Source organism: Doryrhamphus excisus, linkage group LG10 (genome assembly GCF_037039965.1).
Source record: "Doryrhamphus excisus strain RoL-2023G ecotype Guam linkage group LG10, RoL_Dexc_Guam_v1.1, whole genome shotgun sequence".
NCBI lineage: Eukaryota > Metazoa > Chordata > Actinopteri > Syngnathiformes > Syngnathidae > Doryrhamphus > Doryrhamphus excisus.
Window position 1 is genome coordinate 19,785,724 of NC_136366.1, and position 24,459 is coordinate 19,810,182.

General features: G+C 42.1%; 1 protein-coding gene across 1 annotated transcript in view; it reads left to right on the top strand.

Moving 5' to 3' along the window:
- sfswap (splicing factor SWAP) overlaps positions 1-23,511 on the top strand; it is a 33,436-nt gene extending 9,925 nt beyond the window's left edge. Inside the window, exons 8-19 of the mRNA XM_058064165.2 lie at positions 3,042-3,300; positions 3,874-4,032; positions 4,161-4,254; positions 7,661-7,712; positions 8,190-8,293; positions 8,364-8,532; positions 10,838-11,034; positions 16,087-16,463; positions 16,610-16,738; positions 18,336-18,473; positions 18,736-18,808; positions 23,003-23,511. Coding sequence (XP_057920148.2) covers positions 3,042-3,300; positions 3,874-4,032; positions 4,161-4,254; positions 7,661-7,712; positions 8,190-8,293; positions 8,364-8,532; positions 10,838-11,034; positions 16,087-16,463; positions 16,610-16,738; positions 18,336-18,473; positions 18,736-18,808; positions 23,003-23,068 — 1,817 coding nt within the window. The 3' untranslated portion in view covers positions 23,069-23,511. The remainder of the gene's footprint in view (positions 1-3,041; positions 3,301-3,873; positions 4,033-4,160; positions 4,255-7,660; positions 7,713-8,189; positions 8,294-8,363; positions 8,533-10,837; positions 11,035-16,086; positions 16,464-16,609; positions 16,739-18,335; positions 18,474-18,735; positions 18,809-23,002) is intronic.
- The last annotated feature ends 948 nt before the right edge of the window (positions 23,512-24,459 follow it).

A 24,459-nucleotide genomic window follows, 5' to 3' on the forward strand; every position in this document is an offset into this window, starting at 1 on the left:
AAGATGCTCAAAGGTGAGCTCATGCAGAAAAGCAATGATGCCATCGACCCTCAATTTCGCCGTCCTTTCACACCGCTGTGATGTTATCCCTATTTGGCTTAAAGCACTCAGGGGTTTTTAAGATCAAGTGTAATGTCTCAACTGCTTTTATCATCTTCAGTTGTTTTGAATTACGGAACACGGACAGCAATGCTCTGCATTCTAATGCAAATTACAAGGGAGCTTCTAATCAATTGAACAGTCAATTGTACAATATCTATTTCAGTCATCTGACCGTAAAGGTCTTCATTTTACCAACAGCACACATTTTTAATGGCAGCTTGCAGTGTTTGCTTTCCATTTTCCTGATTAAAGAACATTGGATTTCCCATTAAAGTTAACTAGTTCAGTGACTAATGTGTTAATATCGCCATCCCCTCATCGACGCTGACTATTTAGTTTCGTCGATCCTGCTGGATAGCTGCCTTGTCCTGCTCCTTTGGAAAAAAAGTGCAATATTATGAATAATATGTGATGAGTCATAGTTCCTGACTTGTTTGATACAAAGTGAGTTCTTGTAACAGACATGTTATTGCGTAAGCGTAACACTGACCAATAAAGCGCCTCAGCAACAGTGAAAACATCACAGCCTCGTAAAGAACACCTTTACTTTGCTCTTGAGGTCCGAGCACAAGCAGTGTACTGATGTGTTACTCTCAGGAGAGCAATTAGAATGCTGCTGCTCACGCGGCGGCCTCGCCGTGATTACGCCCAGCACCATTTACATGCTCTCTACCCAACAGCCGTAAATCTTCAGCCCGGGCTCCAGTTTGATTCAAATTCTGATTGATTGACGTGTAAAATGCAGGGGGTAGTGTCAGCGCTGAAATGACGCAAATCTTGCTGGAGGTCAACATAGTGCGTCAAAGCTTTCTGAGCCAAGTCTCCAAAGTGGAGCCTCACAAAGATTATTTTCAAAACAAAATATCTGGGAAAATGTGGATTTAAAAATATACACCAAATGTTAGGGTAATTGGATTTACATGATTTCAGTTTTGGCTAGGTTACGTTGTGGTTAGTCGGATCTCCTGGAACAGATTAATGACGCTAACCAAGGTTCCACTGTATTCAGTCCTAGTTTTCAAAAATCCAAATGAATCACATTTAGGCTATTCTAGAGTGGATTCTGTTCCACTCTATACATGGATTTCCATTGTGTCTATTGGATGTTTCCTTGAGTCAACAGTGATGGGAATAATGGCGTTACTAACGCTGTTACTTTTTTCAGTAACAAGTAATCAAACTAATTACTTTTACTATCAGCATAACACCATTACAATTTTCGACACCCCGTTACTGCACATTACTGAAGATGCCTAAAAATACATCACCGACTTCATAACTAATCCGCAACGCAGTGAGGGTGTGAGAATTTTGCCGAGTGACAAGGGAGGGGGAGAGATAACCACATAAGCAATGAGGATTGGCTGAGGTTTTAGTAAGATTGCGTCTTCAGCCAATCAGAGAACTTGGGTGGTTGGGTATTTAGAGCACTTCCAAAGTGCGATACAGCATAGTGAGAAATGGCGAGTGACGAGAACTCCAGTGAGAAGACAGCATTTGCCAAATGGAAGTACAGACACTACTTTAACCTTGTTGATGTCAAAGGTAAAATGTACATTATGTCCCCAAAATAAAACTTTGTCCACGTCTTGTGTGAGCAACTCAAACCCACAGAAACACCTGTCGACTGCAACAAATGCAAACCTCTGTAATGGTACCGTTTTTGCTGTTAGGGGGGCAGTAGTTACTTTTGCTGGTAACTAGTTACTTTTGTACTGGAGTAACTCAGTAACTCGGTTACTTGTTTTTGAGAAGAAACTAGTAACTATAACTAATTAAAGTAAATAATTAAAGTAACATGCCCAACACTGATGATGAGATGGTTCAAATGGTAGTACTTGGTAGTACGCAAAAAGGCATCGCTGCTGGCCACAGACCAAGTAGAAAAAATAATTTGCTCCACTATTCCACACATTTGCATTATTTTATGTTTATAGCACAGGGGTCTCAAACCCAATTTAATTGGGGATCACTGGAGATCGGGTCTGGGTGAGACTGGGCCGCATCAGGTTTTCCAAAAAAAAAAACGCATTTATTAAAAACAAAAAAATTTAAAAACTTCGCTTTGGTTCGCTCAAATATTTTACTTTTTATTTTTCTACACAGATTAAGATAAAAAAGAAATAAACAAATCAAGAATAAAAAAAATCAATCAATCAATAATAAATAAATAAATATAATAATAATAATAATAAAACTGCAAATAATAAAAACTTAAGAAACCACATATAGTTGGTGGGTAGACAAATGATTTTTTTCAGATTAAAATGAACAAAGCATTATTAGAGCCCTGTAGACATGACAAAACACGACTATAGTCACATTTATACTCTTTTTATTTACAACATATTGCACAACTGCAGGGTCTTGAGACACATGCTAACTCGCAAACTAGAGAGCTAGCGACCTAAACGGTAGCCTTCGAGTTATTTCCTTTAAACTTAAATAGCCAAAAATGTACCACTTCCACACGGATAGGGAGGATAACTATTAACAGTTATTTAACCTTTAACATGAACATTAATCAAACGTAATATTTTTTTCAGGGTACATGATACCATACAGCATCCATATCAAACTTGCATTAAACATTAAACTTTCATATCAAGGCGGGGGCCTCAAACTAGTGTCCTGCGGGCCATATTTGGCCCGCGGGCCGTATGTTTGGGACCCCTGTTATAGCATGACACTTCAAATGAATGAATTGGGTTGTGTGTATTCATTGACCGTTCCGGTTGTCTTAGAAAATGTTTTGCCTCTCATCTGAGCAGACATCATCAGTTCATGCTCAAAGATTATATATCTAGGACACCTCTAGTCTTGTGTGTGTTATTTTCATTCTGTCACATGCATCCAAGTAGCACGACTACTTGCCATGCGTACAAGTGAAGCATTTATAGATGATACGTCATGCAATCATGTTCGTATCTGTTTTACAGCAAATGCGGCGGCCATGTACTATGGCTACTACATGCTTCCTGATGGAACATACTGCATGGCCCCACCTCCCCCAGGAGTAGATGCAAGCGCCTACTACAGCAGCGTGGCCTCGTCCGGGATGACCCTCACGTCTTCTTCGGGAGCTTTTCCACAGTCGGGGACATCCTCCCTCATTGAAAATATGGCCATGGTGCCGCCAACTGCTGACCCTTCTCAAGTCCCCACGTCTGTTGCACCTGTTACCATTGCAGAGATGAGGTATGAAGTACTCGGTTACATTGCATGCATATAGAAGTAGGGCTGTCAAAAATAACGCATTCATTAACTAAATGTCAAGGGAAGTTTTTCTGCCGGCTCCAAAATAGACAATACCGTTTCTTTGAGAATAATGAGAGGCACAATTTAGTGAAACTTTTGTGGAAGGAGACGGATCAATACAACCTGAACAAGCGGCTTCTTGAGAAAATGACCATGTTTGACAGGAAAAGATGTTGCTATACAGGATGTGCATTGCTACTGTGTTGGGCAAATCGTGTAGTATTTGAACGTTTCAGTTCATTTGCAGCTGTTGATACATCCAAATGTAATTGTTTCCCATCGTTTCTTTGTGTTCATGCAATGCAGTAAAATTGAGCATTTTTAAGGCATAATTGGAAACTGATGAATCATGAAAAATGTATGTGAAAACTGACTAATCTGATTCAAAATTTGCTCCCTGCTTACACTGGTATGATATAACAGTATATGTCTAAATTGAGTCTTGAGACCCAGACAAGGATGCAGGTCACTAATGGCTTTAACTTGTTGAACATCTTTCAATTCTCCTGAAAGCAATTACAGAGCTGGAGCTCAAGTCGCCACCATGGCAGCAGCACCAGCTATAATCCCCCCGCCGCTGGACGTCCAGGCTGTCATAGACAAGCTGGCGGAATACGTTGTCAGGAATGGTTTGAAATTTGAATCCAGCGTCCGTGCCAAGAATGATCCGCGGTGAGTGTTCTTACAGCGAGTAACAAACTATATATACGTTTTTAGCTTTCCCCCCTCGAGATCATGTAGGAGCAATTCATCTTGTTAAGGAGCGTAATCCTCACACAGCATATGCTCTTCCACTCTAGGTTTGACTTTCTGCAGCCTTGGAATCAGTACAACTCCTATTATGAGTATAAGAAGAATTACTTCATGCAGAAAGAAGGAAAAAGCTTGGCAGAGGTATTATAAGCACTATATGTTTGACTGCTTTTATTTAATGCTATTAGCATTCAGCTTTATTAACCACTGAATGCTGCCACTTTTACACAGATGCATACAACTGGTGTCATGCGTTTTTTTCCTAGAATTTACAAGCATAACTAACGAGAATATAAGGCGTTCAGAAGGCTGATTCAAAGACACCGGTCACTAGGTGTCAGTAATATTATAATTTGGGGCAAAATTCATCCACACAAACCAGTGCATGGGGTGCAAACAGTACCTCTCACCTCACATATTTATGCTTGGCATACCAATTAAATGGCTGCTATGAGAGAGAGCTGTGTTGACAGTTGCCATCATAGAGATGACATAAATGCTTCAGATTAAAAAAATTTTTTAAAAACGCCTAACTGAAAGTGCACGACAAATCACAACGCTGGTTTATTATGTAGGGAATCTGTTATGAATTCCAATCATTGAAACAACCTGTCGACAAAATCTACATGTGCTGCATTTGCCAGTGGACACACACACTTATCAGACAAAGAGCAGACATATCCTTCTGCACACTTTCCTGACAGTACACCAGCCCAGGTGGCCTGACATTTACTGTTGTGTGCCTGAAAGCACCTTCAGTTGAGCTGCCCATCTCTCACCAGCATTAAAATTCCAGTATCCCACCAACAAGCCGCAGTGGAGACCTGACCTCTTTCTATGACCACACGCACACTCAAAGCTACAAGCCGGTATTGTGTATAGCAGACATAATAGAATATAGAACTAAATGCATCAGGTTTGTGTGGGAAGCTTTCTTAGCTGGTGTTGCGACATCCCTGCTAACCCGTACCCATATGCATTCGATGGCAAGCTGACCACACGGCAGGCCTCTCTGCTCTGAATCTTCTCCAAGATGAGCATTTCGAAAAGGAGATGCGGTCAATTTCAAGTGCTGTCGTCATCGTGTTTTTGCGGACTATAAGTTGCTCTGCAGTGTACGTTGCATCAGTCGAAAAAAAACACCACCAAGAGGGGGGGAAATATATATTGCACTGTAGTATATGTTACATTTACTGCTATTTATCATCACCCCTCACATTACTCTAGCATTAAATATACAAGAAGATGAAGCCAGAGGGGAGGGGCGATGCTTACACCAACAAGGAGACAAATTAAAGCCCCCAGTACATACATGGGCAGTTTAATAACACTTGTACACGACATGGCGCCTTCAAGCACTTTAGGCGAAATGAATACACGACACATACTACTGTGTTGTGTCCATGCAAGCTATTTTCTTCAAGCCACTTGTCATTCAGTCGGTACACCGCATAGGACGCACTGTAACCCTTTACTCAACACTTATCTGCTCATCCCTCCAAGGCAAATAATGACCTCCCCCTGCCGTTAATTCTCTCACCTTGCCGTGTTCATTATGATCATGCTAATTTTGGAGTTTTTCAATTTTAAGGTGGGGTGGGGGGGTGAAGAAAGTTTTCTATGGAGCAATTTACTTTTTGATGAATCCAATTCATTAGCTTGTCAGAGTGTGATCCATTATGGCAAATCTCAGGATGGAGCTGCTCTGCTATTCTGTCCCCAATACAAGCTTTTGATGTGTGCATTATGAAAAATTGCCCTTCTCAGACTGTGCTGTATCATATGTGTTATAGCAAATGGTTGAAACATGTTTTTATTTGCACTGGTGTTCATTTATTGTGGTGGAGTTATCCTAAAATCTGCTTTTGCACTGACTTTCAGTGAAACTAGTAAAAAAAAAAAAAAAAACCTGCCCTACTTAAGGTGAAACTTTTGCATTTTAATAAACTAGACGAAAAAAAACAGCAACCGATACCATGTAGGACACTGTGGCAACAACTTAGGATGCAAGTGGAAGCCTTGAAAAACACCCAGTTAAAAATACATATTTTCAAGGCAGATGCTGATGCACTTACTACTTGGGGTTAGTCAAACACAATCTGGGAGGCTAATTTATTGGCTGCTGGAATATTGTTGGAATAGGAAAGAAGAATTCCCATCTGCAGCAGGCTGTGTTAAAGGGGCTTTAGATACTATACGGGATTTCGGTATTTGTTGTACTGCTGTAGAAGACTTTACCGGGGATGTTAAAATGCGATATTGGTTCCTAGCAGTATTCTTGTTTTTTAGCACCGCAACATACTTGCCTGTTCAGTATGTCTGGAATTATTTCCAAGTCTGGCGTTTGAATTTTAAATACAGTGGAACCTTGATTAGTGTCATTCATTCGTCACAGAAGGTCAGACTCTAACCGAAGTGTACTCTAACCGAAGTGTACTCTAACCGAAGTGTACTCTAACCGAAGTGTACTCTAACCGAAGTGTACTCTAACCGAAGTGTACTCTAACTGAAGTGTACTCTAACCGAATACATTTTTCCCGTAAGAAATGATTAAAATCTAATTAATCCTTTGCAGGAAGCCAAATTCACTCTCTTCAATGCAATCGCAATTTATTGATTTATTGGTCCATAGAATTAACAAGCAGCACAGTGACGACGGCAACTACTGCTGTAGCTAAGGAGCCTACTATCCAATGTCCAATTGCCTTTATCAGCAATGGTAATAAAGTGCTTGAGATGTTGGTACATTGGATAGTGTTGAGATGTTCGCGAACGAGCTGGTTCTTTTGAACGGCTCATTAACATGAACGATGGGAACCGACTCGCAGCTGAGAACCGTTACGTATTCAAGTCATGGTTTACACACACATACACAGAATTTGTACATGGGTAATTCAGAACAGTGACGTCACTGTCAAAGCAGAGCGTTATAGCACCACATTGTGGAATATTTACAATTAATCCATATCAGACTTTAAAATGTTATAATCAGTATTTCAGAATAATTCAAAGTCATATTGCTGGGATGTCTAAATTCATTCCTCCTAGTGATTATTCCAAGATAAAATGAGTTAAGGCCAGGCTGGCTTCTTAATAAATATAAAAATGAGCCATTTTTTTGTTACGGCTCTTTGAAAGGAACGGCTCACCAAGATCCGGCTCCCCTTAAAGAGCCAAAAATCCCATCTCTAATATTGGATACTGATGAGAAAGCCAATATTGAGAATCTCCAGACGTGGCCTCTAAAACTGATTTTCCGTCTTTTAAAATAAGTTTTTGCTCTCTGCTCCATCCAGTAGTTTGTTTCTATTCATGGTTGAGTAAAACCTCTCAATTACATTTTACTGATACTCGTTTACGAATGGAGCAGTTAGAGAGTCATCGTAAAAGTGAAGGCGGACCATTTTGGAAGTATAAACTTGCTTAGTACCATCTGTCTCTTGTCACATTCTTCTTTATTATGTTCAAAAAGTGTGTGTGTGTGTGTAGGGGGGGGCAATGAATATGTTTTGTGTGTGACTCTTGTGTTGTCATTTCTCTTATTTAGATGGGCAAGCTTCAGTCGGATGAGTCTGGCAGTGAATCCAAAATGAGCAAAGGTATTTCTCCTCTCCCTTCTGCCATTCCTGCTTGGGTAAATACTCCCCCCCTCCCTCTTCCAATAGTATGGGAGTCACACTAGCGATTTCTGTTAGCACTATCGGACTGGAAATGTCTGGCGTCGGCCCAAATCTTCAAGATAGATGCACACGTTTGCAAATGAAGACGGTCTTTCACAGATAGCGCTAACAAGTGACAGGCCACAGGAGGCTAGAGCATTTATTCTTGACTGGTGGATCGCAGAGTTTTCAGTGGGCTGCAGATCTTGGCCTGGGCAAAAATAAATAAATTTAGCGACCGTGATTGCACATGTTGTCTGGACTATTCATTTGCATGTTCATGAATAGCTGGTGGTGTTGATGTACAAGGAGAAGGTCCAGCCCAAGTAACTTCACTTTGTCGTTGTCTCTTGTGCTGGTTCCATTTTTAAGCTACACTGATGGATATTTTTGTTGTCTGTCTCTGTGCTGTTGTAGCCTCCTTTGCTCCAATCTGTTTTGCCATCAAAGCGAAGGAGAATGACTTGCTGCCGCTGGAGAAAAATCGAGTGAAGCTGGATGACGACTCGGATGAGGACAAGGTTAGAAATGTAATCCTTAACGTCATGTGGTTGAAATGGTTTTTCCTCAACATATGAGCATGGTTTGCAGCTGCTGGAAGGCGAGGGTCTGGAAGCTGTGGTCGGTGCTGCCGCTGTCGCCGCCGCCGCTGCTGCCGCCGCCGCCGCTGCCATCGTGGTCATCAAGGAGCCACCAACCATTAGTGCTCCCGAGGTGAAGAGACCATGTCTCAGCTTGGAAGAGCTGGAGGCCAAACAAGGTAACAGCCAAAACAAACTTCTATTTATTCAGGTTTTTTTACGTTTATTATTGTCCCATTGGGCCATTTCTGTTTTTACTTTCATGTTTACATTTCTGCTGGAAAAAATATCCTTTGGGATAAAAACAAGTTAAGATAAAAACCAGTTAAAAATAATGACACCATACTGTTGCTTTTTCCAGAGGAGAAAAGAAGAAAAATAAACAAGCCGCTGAGTGGAAACTGAATTGTTTATTCCTTTCATAAAATACTTGTTTTAAAAAATGTAGACGTGTTGGCAAAACATATTATGGTAAAATGAAAGTTTTGCAATAAGATTTAGATTCTTGCAGGGGTTATTTTAGTGGCAAATTCACCATCTCACCTTATTTGCATGTATTTTAAGGTGCTCCATGTTGGCTTTCAAACTGATATCTTAGTTTGTACAGCACTTCTTTACCGATACTGATGCAGGCAGCAGCTCCACCCTATAAATGGTGCTAATGAACACATTATGCTTCTTTTAATGGATGCATTTCGCCAATTAAACACTATTTGTGGGGAATAATACAAATCCTGCAATAAGCAGTGATACCTCAGTAGTACTCGGCATTACTATTTAGGTGGAGCCGCACAATGCGCAAACACTTAATAATAATAATCAATAATAATCAAGCAATAATCGGGAATTGTATATTTACAATCTGAAGACATAACCTAAATATTTGCAGGCTGCGGCCATACTGAGCTTGTTGCTTTGTGGAGCATGATACAGGCCGATGAGGAAAAAGAAAATGTTACGCCAATATTGTCCAATAATATTATATACATTATTCCTAGGAAGTAGCCATTTTGGAAGTTATTCGTCTCAATTAGCCTCAAGCCATTATAATGATTTGCAAATCCATAAAAAGATTATGGAGATTATTGAAAAAGTGTTAGCCAATTGATTCTTGTTCCAACGTTGGCATCCACATTCAGTTCCGGCTAAAGCTGTCTGATGGATGCCTGAGCCTGCAGCAGTCCAGTCAGCTTCTCCAAATAATGTTTTAACGTCAAGCCTCTGATCCGTGAGCTGGTCAATAACTGAATTTTGTTATCCCTGAAATGCACTCAAGATAACCCCTCACTTTGTTCTCTTGCATGTCACATATTTACATATTTAACTTGGCTGATTAATTATTTTTAAACAGTTAATTAAGTAAAGAGGGGAAGAGCTATCTGGATCATAAAGACAGTTGCTAACTGGAGCCCGGAAAGACAAACACTTCAGACGGACAGTTCAGACAAATGTGCTACTTTTCACCATCAAGGGAGCTGACAGGCGCACTTAAGGTTCAACGTACGAGTCTCAAAGCATCGCGGTCCCTTTCCAGGGCTGACCGACCGCCAGAGAAAGAGGCTTGAAAAGCCTAATAAATAGCTGATTGAATTTGCTTGGCTGTGTGGCAAAGTGGCTGTCGGTCAGCGAGCCTAACTTGATCAGATTGCAGGAGAATCAGTGGCGGGCAGCTGAATGCTAATCTGTATCGATGGGCTGGAAAAGCGCCACGTGCACTTAAAGTGGTTTCCAGTGATAACTACTCCAGTTCTTTACTTTGTACATGCGACGTTTACATGCACTAAATTAATGGGATTCCTCAAATAAATCAGGTTCTTCCATTCTCACTTGTGTATGTGAAGCCCCTGTACTATTTTTAATTTGACTGTTGGCCACACTGGAAGAAGTTTGTATACCACTGGCAATTTTTTGTAGCTCATTTCCTAACTGTATCCCTAATAGTTGCATAACATGAAGCTTTTCACATGGTCTTCATACCTCTCTCTCTTATCTGGTTCTGGTGCTTTCTCAGCTCGCTCACGTTCCTTCCACCCGTTTCTGTCACTCCGTCTCTTTTCTTCATCTCTCAGAGCTGTGAATTTATTCCACCCCCATTGTCATGCAGATTTCTCCTCGCCTCTTCCCATATGCCCCTGACTTGGATTTATGTCATCTTCAGATTTCTGCCGCCACAAACGCAGTTTGGCTTATCATTAAGTGCAGGAAATGGCAAACTGTAAGCATCGACTTTTGTTTGATCTGACAGCAAGCAGAAAATAAATCCCACCATCCTTTCCTCGTCAAATTTTTGTAATTTCTTTCATTTTTGTATTCTACCTTCTTATTTTAAACACTCCGCAATCCTGCTGCTGCTCATTAGCCATCTCGTATGGCAAGGTAGCACGAAACGTAGCGCTTATTTATTTTCAAGCTCCAAGAAATGTGTTGAGCAGCAGTAAGAAAACAAAAAGCCTCAAATGTAACTGTCCTATTTGTTCATCTCAGCCAAACAGAAACTGGAGGATCGTCTCGCCGCTGCAGCCAGGGAGAAGCTGGCGCAGGCATCCAAAGAGTCCAAGGAGAAACAGCTGCAGGCGGAGAGGAAGAGGAAGGCAGCGCTGTTCCTCCAAACTCTCCGCAGCCCATTAGCGGGGGAGCTGGGGGCCAAGAGAGCGGAACTCGACGTATCTACGCGGCTTGAGGTAGATAAATGTTTGATAAAGGAGCTTCTGTAATTGTCATTGTGTTCATGTTCCTACATAATTTAACTGGACCATTAACCTACTCACCCTTGCTGAAATCACAGTTAAGCAGTTCCTACAGGGGCAAAATTGTTGGCACCCGAACAAGACACTGACACCATCTTGTTGGATGAGGCCTGTTTTGTTCCTGGGGGGTTGCACGGAAATACAGTTGGTACATCAGGACTTTGGATAGGCACAATATGCAATATTGCTTTACATACTATACTATATATAGTGTAGTACACAAAGCTGTCTTTAATTTACTTTGGATTTAAAGTAAGCTATGGGGTAGGGATAGATCGATGTGGATTTTTTCGGGCCGATACCGATTTTTTCCCATCACTATTAGCCGATGGCCGATTTTGCTTGGGCCGATATTTGTGGCCGATACTGCTTTTGCTTCCTCAATTTACATGAAAAAATGACTATGATAACAAACATTACAGGTCTCAAATTTAAACAAACATTTATTGAAATGTAAACACACATTCAAGTAAACACTTTCAAGTAAAAAAAGTGTTTGGTGCTTTTAATTATTCAAGTGATGACTATGAAATAGAATAAAACAAATATTTTAACTTAAATGTAAATAAAACAACACCTACTGTACAGAGTAGGATTCAACTCTTTTCAACTTAGTCACATATGTTGAGGAAATAAAGTACAGTAAAGTCTTGTTATATCGATATTGTCAGGAGTCGGAAAAAATATCGATATAACCGGACTGTCGATATATCCGATCCTGCGCCGAACTGCATTAAAAGTAGGCAATAATGCACTCGACATTGTTCTATAGTATAGAACAATGTCGAGCAGCTTAAATCAATCTTTGCTTAAGGATTTCAATACCAAAAAAGAACACGGCGAATGGCTGCTTCCAGTCAACTTTATTTTTCACACTTCCACCACCAGAGCACAGCACATGCTCAACTCGCCCCACATAGCTGGCCAAACACATGCCTGCAACAGAAGAACCAACTGCGTTCGTGGTTTCTCTACACACGAGAGAAACCACGAACGCCAGCATGTACATATGAAAAACGGTGATTATTGCAAGCGATAAAAAGATATCTGAATACAACACAATTAAATACATGTATTTGTACGCTTGTGTCTTCGTTGGAATAGGTGTGTATGCTATGTCAGTTGGTTCTTCTGTTGCAGGCATGTGTTTGGCCAGCTATGTGGGGCGGGTTGAGCATGACCTGTGAACCAGGAAGTGCGGGAATCGGTGTGTGTGCTGTGCTCTGGTGGTGGAAGTGTGAAAAATAAAGTTGACTGGAAGCAGCCGTTCGCCGTGTTCTTTTTTGGTATTGAAATCCTTAAGCAAAGATTGATTTAAGCTGCTTTTGTATCGATATAAGCAGACCAAATTGGCTGGCGGGAGATGAAAAGGGCATCGTAGTAACCGGATTATCATAATAACCGGAACTAATTATATCATAAAAGACTAGAAATTTGCCAAGAAATGAAAATAGTATCGTAATAAGCAGTACTTCGATATAACCGATATCGATTCTTTACTGTATATATATATTTAAGCATAATTAAAACAACTTGGGTATTGCACACAGTAACAAACACACACACTCACACCAGCTGAGCCGACGCGACTGAAAAACTTTGCTACTGCTAGATTGATAACGGCAAACGGCTCAAAACACGTTTTCACGATACACTGACACAATTCAGTACTATATATAAAACATTTCTCTCATCATTAAAGTTTGTGTTGTGCACGCTAAAGACCTCTGATAGCAGACGCGGTTGCTCCAATCCGCTGTGTGTGTGTGTGTGTGTGTGTGTGCGTGTGCGCGTGCTCTTTAACCCTTAAACTAAGTTCAACTGTTAGAGGCTAATTAAAAGTTTAAAACTTACCCTTGTTGTTGGTAATGTTGCTTTCACCACTCGCATTGCGGGAGGGGTACCACGTCTGCGTGTGCTGCAGGGTCTTCCGGCAACACAAAGCGGCCCATGGATGCCTGTCTGTAAATCATGCCGTGGAAAACTACATCGGCACGGCCCGATATATCGGTCGATCCTTACTATGGAGTCATCACTGGCAGAGGCACAACATTCATGTGGAAAAAAAAAATTAAGAAATATCTTTCGACCAATACTTCATATATCATTAATCAATACACCGTTTATGTGATAAGAGAATGCCACCAATATACTCCTAATCTTTTAGTTGCCTCTTCCTCCACCGTTCCCATCTTCTAGTGCCTGCTACTTATCGTTCCTCTTGCTGATATTGAAACTTAAGTATATCTTGCCAGTCTGTGTAGGGGAAAAGATTCCCATAAGTCAGACCTAATTTTAAACAAGCCTTGCTTTGCTTCCCCATCATTTCATTATCTCTGCCCTAGCCCCCGACTGCCGATAGCGCTCCAGCCGAAAGGTGTGATAAATATTCCTCTCCCGACTTCCTTGACTGTTTTTTAAATAACTATTGATTGTCCCATGCACCCGAACTCCACTTTGCAGACGTTGCCGCTTTATCTGATTTGCCCTCCTGCTTTTGTCCGTGTTCTTCGTCATCCCTTCTGTTTGCATTCCTCACTTGCCCTTGTTTATGTTTCACCCATCTCTTAAAGGGTTTGCCGTGGTAGGGATTGGGTTGAATATGATCATGTTATGTTTGTGGGCCAATTCATAACCGATGTTGTCTTAAGGAAGTTTCCATAAGGAACAGGTTCATGTAAGCAAAAGGAAGAAGTGTTACTCAGCTACACAATCAAGGGTTTAAAAAAATGTAAAGGTCTTATATTCACTTGACACGAGTATCCACATTTTTAATTATTTAATTTAATATGGCTTTTAAACATCATAGCTGTCTATGAATATTGATCTCAGTTTTAACTGTGTGCATTCAAAAAAAGAAGAATTTAATGCAACGAAAACAAAGGTGTTTAATTCAAGTTAATTTCTTTTGATAAATGAAAATAACTTGAATTGTGTTGTATTGGGGTAGCATGGTGAGTGAGTTCAAGAGAGACCCGAGTTCAATTCCACCCTCGGCCATCTCTGTGTGGAGTTTCTATGTTCTCCCCCGGGTACTCCGGTTTCCTCCCACATCCCAAAAACATGCTAGGTTAATTTTGCGACTTCCATAGGTATGAATGTCAACAACATCGGGCTGCACGGCAGACGAGTGGTTAGCACGCTCACAGCTAGGAGACCCTAGTTCAATTCCAGCCTCGGCCATCTCTGGAGTTTGCATCTCTGGGTACTCCGGTTTCCTCCCACATTCCAAAAACATGCTAGGTTAATTAGCAACTCCAAATTGTCCATAGGTATGAATGTGAGTGTGAATGGTTGTTTGTCTATATGTGCCCTGTGATTGGCTGGCCACCAGTCCAAGGTGCACCCCGCTGCTCGTCCGAAGACAGCTGGGATAGGCTCCAGCACCTCCCGCGACCCTCCTGAGGTTAAGCGGTAGAAAAAAAATGAATGTATTGTATTTCAAGTAAATTAAAAATGTAAAAGAAGTTTCATCACAGCGGTAGTTCAAGTCAAAAGTGCAAAAAAAAGTACACCTTTCATATATGGACATTTTGGAGACAAAAAACTTTTATTCCAGAGGTAAACCATAACGGGGGTGATTTGAATGTTAGATTACCGAGAGCCTCCATGATGGACGGACATACTTCACTTCACTGAACCTGTCGAGAAGAAAATCAATAAACGGTGGTATTGTGCCCATCCCTATTTTCTGGTTGGTTCTTTTTTTTATTACTTTTTTCCGCCTTAGTTGTTGTGCTTGGCTCAGGAATCCCAGTGAGAATGGGGCTTTACGTCTGCATCGGACACTTGGGTTTTAGGCCACTTGCCGGCCGAGGCGGACGCAATCAGTGGAAATACGTTTACATCAGCATGAAATTAAATTGAAAAGTAGTAGTAGCAGTAGTGCTCCACTGATTGCACTTCTAAAATGGGATGGCCTCAATAGCAACTCAAGCTTCAACCCGGAAAGATGAAATCTGACCTCACAAGATTTCGGGTCATGTTTAATCCACTGATGGACTCGGGCTATCTTTTTCAGCGTGCATCCAGCAGCAGACCAAACTAATGCGAGCCGACGGGGCAGCATCGGGTTAATTAGAGACACCAAGCAACTTCATTGTTTTGTCTTGCAAACAATGGTTTTCAATCAGAACAACAGCAGCTTCCGGGGGGGGGGAAGTGTGGAGTCATATTTTGCAAGGGTTTTTTTTTTTTTTGAGTGGCTAAACCATGGCTGACAGTGCTCCAGTATTCATGGAGCACATTGCAGTTACATATTTCACCTCCGATACTATATTGCAGCCTTGTATCGGTTGATACCGATACCAGCACACATCATACGTACTTTTGTTGCTTATTTTGTATTGTGTAAATGTTTGAAAAAGCTTGATCGAGTCATATTACTCGGAGAACAGTAGTCAAGACAAAACACGGAGCGGCACGGAAAGGTGTGGGACTACAGTCAAGATTTCTACAAGGTTGGTTGGTGTGTTAGTGTCTTTATTCATGCTTGAACAATACTGGTGCCCGCAGCTCATACAGTGGTTTGTACAGATAAATAAATCTCCTCCCTAGGGTGGGCAGGACAGAAAATACTTGAGAATCACCCTGTTTTTTTTTTTTGTTTTTTTTTTGCTGTTCTGTTTATACAGACTTAACTGCTTGTGTTCACTTTATAGTGCACTGCAAGGCACAACAAAGACACAATAGCCCCACCGAGTAAAGAAGTTACAGACGCTGTTTGTAACCGTTCCCTACCCAGCCGGCCGTTTACATCTCTTGCATCTTTCTAAATGGATGGCCCAGTTATTGATCGCTTACTGTGAGATAAGGCATTTGGGAATTCCTTTACTCTCACCGACGTCAAATTGACAAAGAGACTGTTGTATTTAATCAATGACTGGGCCTTTTGTGTCTTTCGAATAATGACTAAGTGCAAGCGGGGCACTGAATTGAAAAATAGAATTCCCTTGCTGAATTTTCATGCTTCCATTCTGTTTCTAGATGCAAGAGGCCCTTTCTCTTTTGTCTGAACTGCCGCCCTCGCAAACGTCCTCTGCAACACCTGCGTATCGTCAGGATGAAAGACCTCACAAGGAGAGCCGGGGAAGCCATCGCGGCAGGGAGGCCGCCTCGTCTTCGTCGTCGTCGCACAACTCTACCTCCAGAAGCGCTGACAAAAAAGACAGATACCGGGACAGCGATCGAGAGAGACGCCGAGACAGAGAGAGGGAGAGAGAGAAGGACAGGGATAGAGACAGGGAAAGGGAAAAGGACAAAAAGAAGAAAAAACACAAGAGAAGATCTAGATCTAGATCTACCTCAAGGCCAAAGAGCAGACATTCGCTTCCCAGTGCCTACAAGAGATCACACCGATCCCGGTAAGACTGGACTCCTTCCAACTTAACTGCATTGACTCTGCACCATTTGAACCCTGTTTTTGACTTTTCCAGCCATTTCATTCCACCCTTCAGTTTAAAGTCCTGTGCTTTGTTTCCTGAGCTCTGCCTTGTCCTCTTCTGACAAGGTCCCGTTCATATTCCCCGGCAAGAAGAGGCAGGGATGGTCCGTCATCAGAAAGGCGACATGTCAAAGAGCGCGACCCTCATCATCACAGTAGCCGCTCCGGTCTGCCCAGGGAACATTCCGCATCCAGGTGAGGCTCCCTGCAAACACTGACTTTTTTTTTCAAGGTCTCATATTATACTTATTTGTCAGCAATTTTAAGTAAAGTCTCCCACACAAAATCTAGCCTTGATGATGGAATTTAGACCCTTTAAAAAGTGCTTTTAGTAAGCCCTACTGGGAACATTCCGTTCTGTGTTGACACTTTTTAATGCTAATGAGGTGTTTGTTCACACCTGTCTCTGACAGTGTGCGTCTCAGGAAGTGCTGTTATACACTTTATCCACTTTTTACATATTCTTTCCACTGGAACTCTGCACTAGTGTAATGTAATAAATACCATATATCGCATTCAACAACGTAACATTCAGGAGTAGGACAGGATGATACAAACAATAGCAATAGCTCCTGGCTTTAAGATGTGTAGCAAAGCCTATTTGTATTTTTTAAAGTGTACACATAGTGGGCTCATACAAGGTGATGAAACGCTGCACGGGCTATGCAATGACACGGCACTCACCTTGCATTTATAGCAGTCACGGTGCATCAATTGTAAGAGGAAATTACCTTCATGCTAAAATCAGTAGGAGCAATCAATTGTTCATTTGCAGCCTCGGGTGTGGAGACAGTGATACACTTCTGTTACCGCCTTGTAAGACTGATAATCAACGTAACATTCTATTTTGGCTTCCTAGCAGAACGAAGACGTGTAACTGGTACCGGTTATTTTAACATGACAGGCTGCAGTAAAGTTTCGTTTGGCTTTTTTAAAGTCATCAGTGTGGGGGGGGGAGAGTGAATAGGAGCCGTTTGGAAAAGTGTAGGCAATCTAAAGTAATCGGGAAGGTAATTGTACAAGGGTTATGTTTGTCGCATCGATTGTAGCGCACTGGCGTGCACCGCTACCGGTGCAGAGTACAAAGTCCTGCGCAAGTCTTGAGGCCGCCATTAAAACACCACAACAACAAGTAGGAAGACAGAGTGCGTTTTCAATGATGGATGTGCTGCTCATTGCTAATTAGTGTTTGCTTCTGAACTAATGAACGTGGTTATGCTCACTTCATCAATTAAAGCAGCCGTCAGTCACAAGTGCGACTAAATATAGTCGCTTGTACAATCCCCAATTTATCGGACACAGGAAATTGAGCCATCCGCTCGTGTCAACAACCTCCCAAATATCGACTCATTTAAAACCAATAACAGACAGTGCTGCTTGTGAAGTATTTATAGACTTACGCCCCTCTCGCCTGGCAATGTCGGGCAACTTCCTGCTTTCTGTAGAGTGAGAAGCCCTGTCATGACGAGCAGATGTCCTCGATGAAATGTTAATGTATTTTCATGTCAGGGTTTTACAGAAATAACAGCGATATGTGACAGACTGCTAACGTTACAGCGTGTGCCTTATACATTGTGGCGTGTAATGCGCTTTAGTCGACACGCTAACAAGACACTGATGGAAACTGGAACTGACAGTTTTTCCCGAGCATTAATTTAAAAAGCAGGGCTCTGCTGAATACAAAAGCCCCGCTGTCTCTCCTCATCCGCCATCCCAGATGAATTATTGCTGTCTGAATTCAAAATGTTTAAGATCCCTCTGTTTGCCACTTTTTTTTTTTTATATCTCGCAGGTCCCCCCTTGCCAAAAGGCAGAGCTCCTTGTCCTCGGTTGCCAAGAAAATGGCAGGTTCTTCTCTTTCACCTTACCCGTCACCCAATAGAGCCTTGTCCCATTCATCAAGCCCCGCCTCCAGCCTGGCCCAGTCCAGGTAAGCCGAAAGTTTTCAAATACAATTTTGAATTCTTCCACTGCTTATCCTTTACAAACCCTTTGGTAAGGTTTTTTTCTTCACTTTCTACTCCTTGCCTCTTCCTTTGACTGCTCCACATTCCGGTTTTGCTTTAAACATTTTAAAACACATCATACATATTGCATAACGTCTCCCGTTATCGTCATTGGTTTCCTTCTTTTTCTCCCCGCAATGCTTTTTCTCTTGTCTAACGATGCTTTCCTCTCCTTACACTCTGCAGGGGTGTTTCTCAGGAGAAAGAAGAGCCAGTGGCCTCTTCCATAGTATCCGCTGTTCAGTCCAAAATAACTCAGGTATTGTGCCTTGATTGTATGCTGCCCGTGCAATTGTCATGTTTTCCGTGTTACCGATGTTTGTTTACACCAGCGCTTCTCAAATAGTGGGGCAGGGCCCCCTTGGGGGTAGCGGTGAACTGTCCGGGGAGGGGTCGTACTCATCATACAATTTGACTCTTGAATAGAAAGTACTCGAGTACCACCGGTTTACATCAACAAGTAGACTAAAGGCTCGTACTGGTGGACGGTGGCTCTGTATTCATTTAGTGCTTTTCATGTCATGTTGTCGTAGTTTTAAACAATACACAATAAGTCAATTAGATCCCGATCATGTACGTTCGTTTTGCTAATGCTATTTGATCCATTGTCATCTTCAGCCATGGTCACATTGACACAAGCTGTCCTCGGCTTTAGCTTGTAGTTCAAAGCACAAAAAAAACAACCCAAGAGACGACTCGTTAGTTGGGAAACTTGTATGCTAAGGGACTAAATGACAAAAAATACCGTCAGTGCTCCAGTAACTTCTCGCTTTTATCCTAATCCGTGACAACTCAACTCCCAGCCAAGATCCACATAACTTTGGTCTTGATGCGAGAGCTCTCTGCCAGGGCCTTGGAGCTAAATTTGCCATTCAAAATACCCTTTTTTGTCCATTTCTCCTCAATATTTGCGGCTCCCAGGCGACGGGAAAGTGCCATTCAAGGAAACTTCTGCTAACACGTCAACTTTGTCTGCACTAATTCATACGCTTTTATAGTTAAGAAGGGAAAATGTTCCCTGTGAGGTTAATAAAGGTTTTGGGATGGTGACGAGTTGGCCCAGGAAAAAAATGTTTTTTGACCTTGGACTGTACTAAAACTAATACAAATTCAATTTATTATCCATTTTGGTCAACAAGCGACGGCGGCTCAGCCAGGAAAGAAAGCGAAACAGAGATTTAGGACAGTCCACACTTGGTTTGATTAAATCCGATGGCTCTAAGCTTCACATTAAAGCGGGATCACCTATAGATTGTGTTTCACCGGGGCATTGCTTTTATTGGGAAGGAAAAGAGGAGCATTTGCTAAAGAAGTGAATTTGGAATTACGTTGTAGCTCAGAGCGGTTAGAACAAAGAGGTACAAAATCCATCTTTGGAACTGTAATTTCTGGAGACTAACTGGCCTGAAATGTGACTGGGTGGTATAGTGCTTGTACTACTGTCTACAAGCAAACACATTAGTCACTATAATCCCACACTCACTCACCCAAATATACTGCGACCTTGGTCAACATTCTCTCCGCTCCACCCAGTTTAACATTACAGTGTCAAATTTATGGCCGTCATCAAGCTGCTTTCCATAATGTGATGCACCAGCACGTACTGTTCCTGGAAGAAAAATGTATTGTAATGATTTGTGAAAAGCTTTAAACTGGAATGCTTAAGGATGGGGAAAGGATAGCTGCTCACTGAGATGTTTATGTCGCTGCTCGTGTGTCTCGGCTCCAAGTTTCAAGTAATGACTGACCAGTTATAGAAGCACACATCGTAGACCCGCTGATGGATACAAAACATCTCTTCTCCCGCTTGTATCACAGCACGCCTCCCGACATCCTGCTGTTTCTCTGCAGAGTGAAGATAGTCGCAGCCACTTATTACGACTTAAAACCCCCCTTCCGTGATGTTTTACAAACACACCCTGAATAATTCAACAGCTTCTAATAGCCTTGTTGCTAGTCGACTCATCTCGTCTCGTCATTGTCATCGTGTCTGCTTTTGTTCCTTGCTCATCTTCACCGTGGTCGACTTGTTTCATATGCAGCGTGATGGATCCATTACATAGTGTTAGTAACTTGCATACCTGCAATCCTGCACTTTTTCTTGGATCAGAAAGATGCTGAGAGCTGAGATAGCCGAGTTTTGTTAAGGTGTTGGAGCTTTGACGGGGTTTTAAAGACAATTGGAAGCAACTGGACTGTTGCCTTTGGCAAGTCAGTCTTGAAAAGTGATGATAAATCCAGTATCTCTACTACGAGAAACACAAATATATTTAAGGGGTCACTAAGTGGTAAAAAAAAATACAAATTCCAAAGTCAGGTTACTTTGAGAAGGCAAGGCAACACACAGGCATGTGTTTCATTTAGTCTTATGTCTGCTATATTGGGTACCAAGAGTGTAATGGTGACTGTAGGGGTGTTATTTCATGGCTAGAGGGCTCTCATGTTAAAAACTGTATTTAGAAGGTTATAAACAGCTTTTCTAGGCTAACTACAAACATGCTACATTCATGATAAAGGAATCCTACTTCACGGAAATTCACTGGTCTGGTCCGAAACCAATTAACCACAATTAGCGAGGGATTAGTGTACACACACAATGAAGATGATTCAAGTCCCTGGCCGCAATCTGTCTATAGTGTCCGAAAATTCTAAAATAGCCACGATTTATCTATTCTTCACAGAGACCAATTCACTAATCCGTAGATGCTTTGCTTGGCCACTCAATTCCGGGCGAACGGACTACTTTGGTAGGCGCAAACCGAACCATAATTCCAGCAGTAGTTTTTGTCAAAAACCATATGCCACTGCACTTCTCGTCATAATAGTTGCGTACAACTTCACCATTATTGTTTTTCTTTTTTGGCATCCATTTTGACTTGAGTAGAACGTTCCAAATAGGCCCCCCATCGAACGGTAATGTTGGATCCCTCACGATCAAGTAAACGGAATCTCTCTGTAACTGTCTTAATTGAGTCCTCACCAAAAAGTCCGACCTATTTTGGAGGAAATCCACAGGGTGCTCATTTCAAGTTCAAGCGTTTCGTTCTGTTAGAGATCTTCTCGGTAATAAACTTTAGTTGCTTGATGTTTCTTTGAAAGAAGTTACTGGAAAAAGTCAATCTGAGCGAGTGACTGTGGTAATGACTCAAACTCAAAATCAACGCACAAATCTTTCTTTGTGGATCCAAATGGTAGAGGAGCTGCAGACCCCAAAAAAAAAAAAAAAAAAAGGTTTGAAACAGGACACAAGACAAGTGTCAAGGTGGCGCTAGCTGCAGGCACAGGTGAAGAGATAATCAAAAGGCAGAATACGCAATGAAAAATTCACAGACTGCAAGCGGGTCTTTATGGCAGACTGACAGCGGCTGGTGGCCTGACTCATGCACACCTTGACACCCCTGACTGTGGAGGAAGTGTGTGTGACTGCAGGCTTCGTGCAAACAGAATGTCATCGCAGACAAGTGTGTGTGTGTGTGTGTGTGTGTATGTGGTGTACATTTGCAGTCACCGGGGGCCACTGAAATGGCCTTTTGAGTGATGTGATATGACAGTTCCACCTCCTCTGTGATTACAGCTGTTAATTTGTCTCATCTGTCAGCAGAGCTCACGGGTGGGTATTTGTCCATGTGCAAACGAATCACGCCCGGGATGCGAGCTAGAGCGTCCCCGGAGGACGTCAAAGGAAAGTCCAAACTAAAGATGTTCTTTGGTATCAATCTATTGAACGGGATATAGAAATGTTTGCCTCCAAAGGAAGGCAGGAAGTGCATTCCAAAAGAAGCAGATAGGTTCTCTTACCATGTAGCAGCTGTGAAAATATGCCTCTCCCTGGTGTGCAAAGTGCTTTACACACTTGTAACTTGAGCGCGTCTGCCCTTTCCGTCCAAGCTGGTAAAATCCCAGTCAGCTTCCGCAAAGCTTTGTGCTCAAGGAGATGGCCCGACTTCTTATTAAGGGAGTTTGTGCAGAGTCGGGCGAATACCAGAAAGCGGGACGACCAAGGACATCCAGACCCCGAGGACTATACAAGGAGCTGGGGACATGAGTGTGGTTCTGTCTCCATCATTGGTATTGGCTGGGAAGGCCTGGTCGCCATTCAGTTGTGCTGGGACAGATACAGACGTAGCGACTGATTAGTAGCGCAGTGGTACTTCACTTTTGGTTATTAATTCATTCCAGAAGGAAATCATGTTTCAGTCACTTAAGGCACGGCAAGGCAAGTTTATTTATGGAGCACCATTCGCACACAAGGTTATTCAAAGTGCTTTACAGCAAAGAAGGGTAAAAGCATTCTAAAACCTTATAATTCCATAAAGTAAACAAAAACAAATAAGGAGTGCAGATTGGCATCGGCTCCATTCCCAAGTATCCCTGATAGACATTCCAAGACGACTTCATCATGGGAACCGTTTCCCTCATTGAGCCTCATTTCTTTGTGTCGATCTATCTTTAGGATCTGATGGCCAAAGTGCGTGCCATGCTCGCCTCCTCGAAGACCTTCCAGCCTCCCACTTCCTGAAGACTCCTTGGCCGTCTACTAACCAGCAGCCAACTCCAATTTCACGGAGAATCCTTGGCCTGAGTGTTATCTGGTTACTTTTATTTTTTTTGTAATTGCCCATCATGATTTGAGAATCTGCAGATTCGGAATGACATCAGAGTTTAGAATGAACTATCTTAATTTGGCTGCCTTAGCTGACTGGTTCGCTTTGTTCATGTATCACATTTGCTTTCATGCTTTAACGACACTTTCCCTCGTCTTGTCAGGAACATATCCGCAGATCTTGATGTTCCTTCTGTGAAGGATTGTTGATCATTTCCGTCACTCTCTGTTTGCTATTTCACTCAAGCACCTCGCCTCGCCCGTTCTATATGGGATCTTTTAATTTTGGACTCAGCTCCAGTCTGACCCTGTTTTCTGTTCCCCATCCAAGCTGTTAATAAAGTTCAATTAATGATCTATTTGTGGAATGTTCCTGCTGAAAGGGCCCCGTGTGAGTACCACTGCCCATCAAACCTAAATTCCAACTACTGTATTAACTGCGATGTTTCTGATACCCCCCCCCCCGTATCATTCAATCTGTTCATAGTCGGACATCCTCAGGGTGTTTGCGTCTGAAACCTGTGACCCAGTGGGCAGTTAAACCGGGGTGCAGAAATCATTCCCAGACTTCTCCCAGACGACCGCAGGCAAGCTCATAAAAGATTAAATGTTCAGAAAGATAACCTGTTTAAGGCCCCCCAGAGCCGTGCGATGATCAGCAATAAATATTGTTATAGACAAGCCCTAAAGAGACCCTAAACCAGATGTGCTAGTGTCTGTCCACCAGCACTGTTGCCAAATACCTTGGTTAGTGTACTGTTTTACAACTCCCGAAACGTGGGCATTTTATTACATGAAATAATGAATACAGTATTATGCTGAACACTCAGTTATGCTGTTAGAAGTGTTGAAACAACCATGTTGTTTTTTTGTTTGCAGAATGTGGTAGATGTGGTAGACAATGTGTAGATGTTGCAGAGGCCATCCCTTATGACTGAGGACAATTCTGCAGTTCACGATTTTTTGGAACATCCTGCATGTCCCCCTGATCTAAATCCAAGTAAGAACATTTGGGGATGGATGGCAAGGGCTGACAAAATGGACATCAGTTCCAGAGAGTGGATGCCCGCCCCGAGGCCATCTTCACCACCTGGAGAACATTCCGCTTTCCTCCTGGAAATACTGGCATCAAGCGTGCCCAAAGGTGATCATTTTTTCAGCATTTTAGAGCATCATCTTCACTATCTAAATTCACTATCTAACTTATTTTAATGTCCTAATGTTCTCGATTGCAATGTCAAGCATGGATGTTTAAAGGAATAAGCGACACACTGCATCACTTTAATATGAAATGAAATGAATTTGTC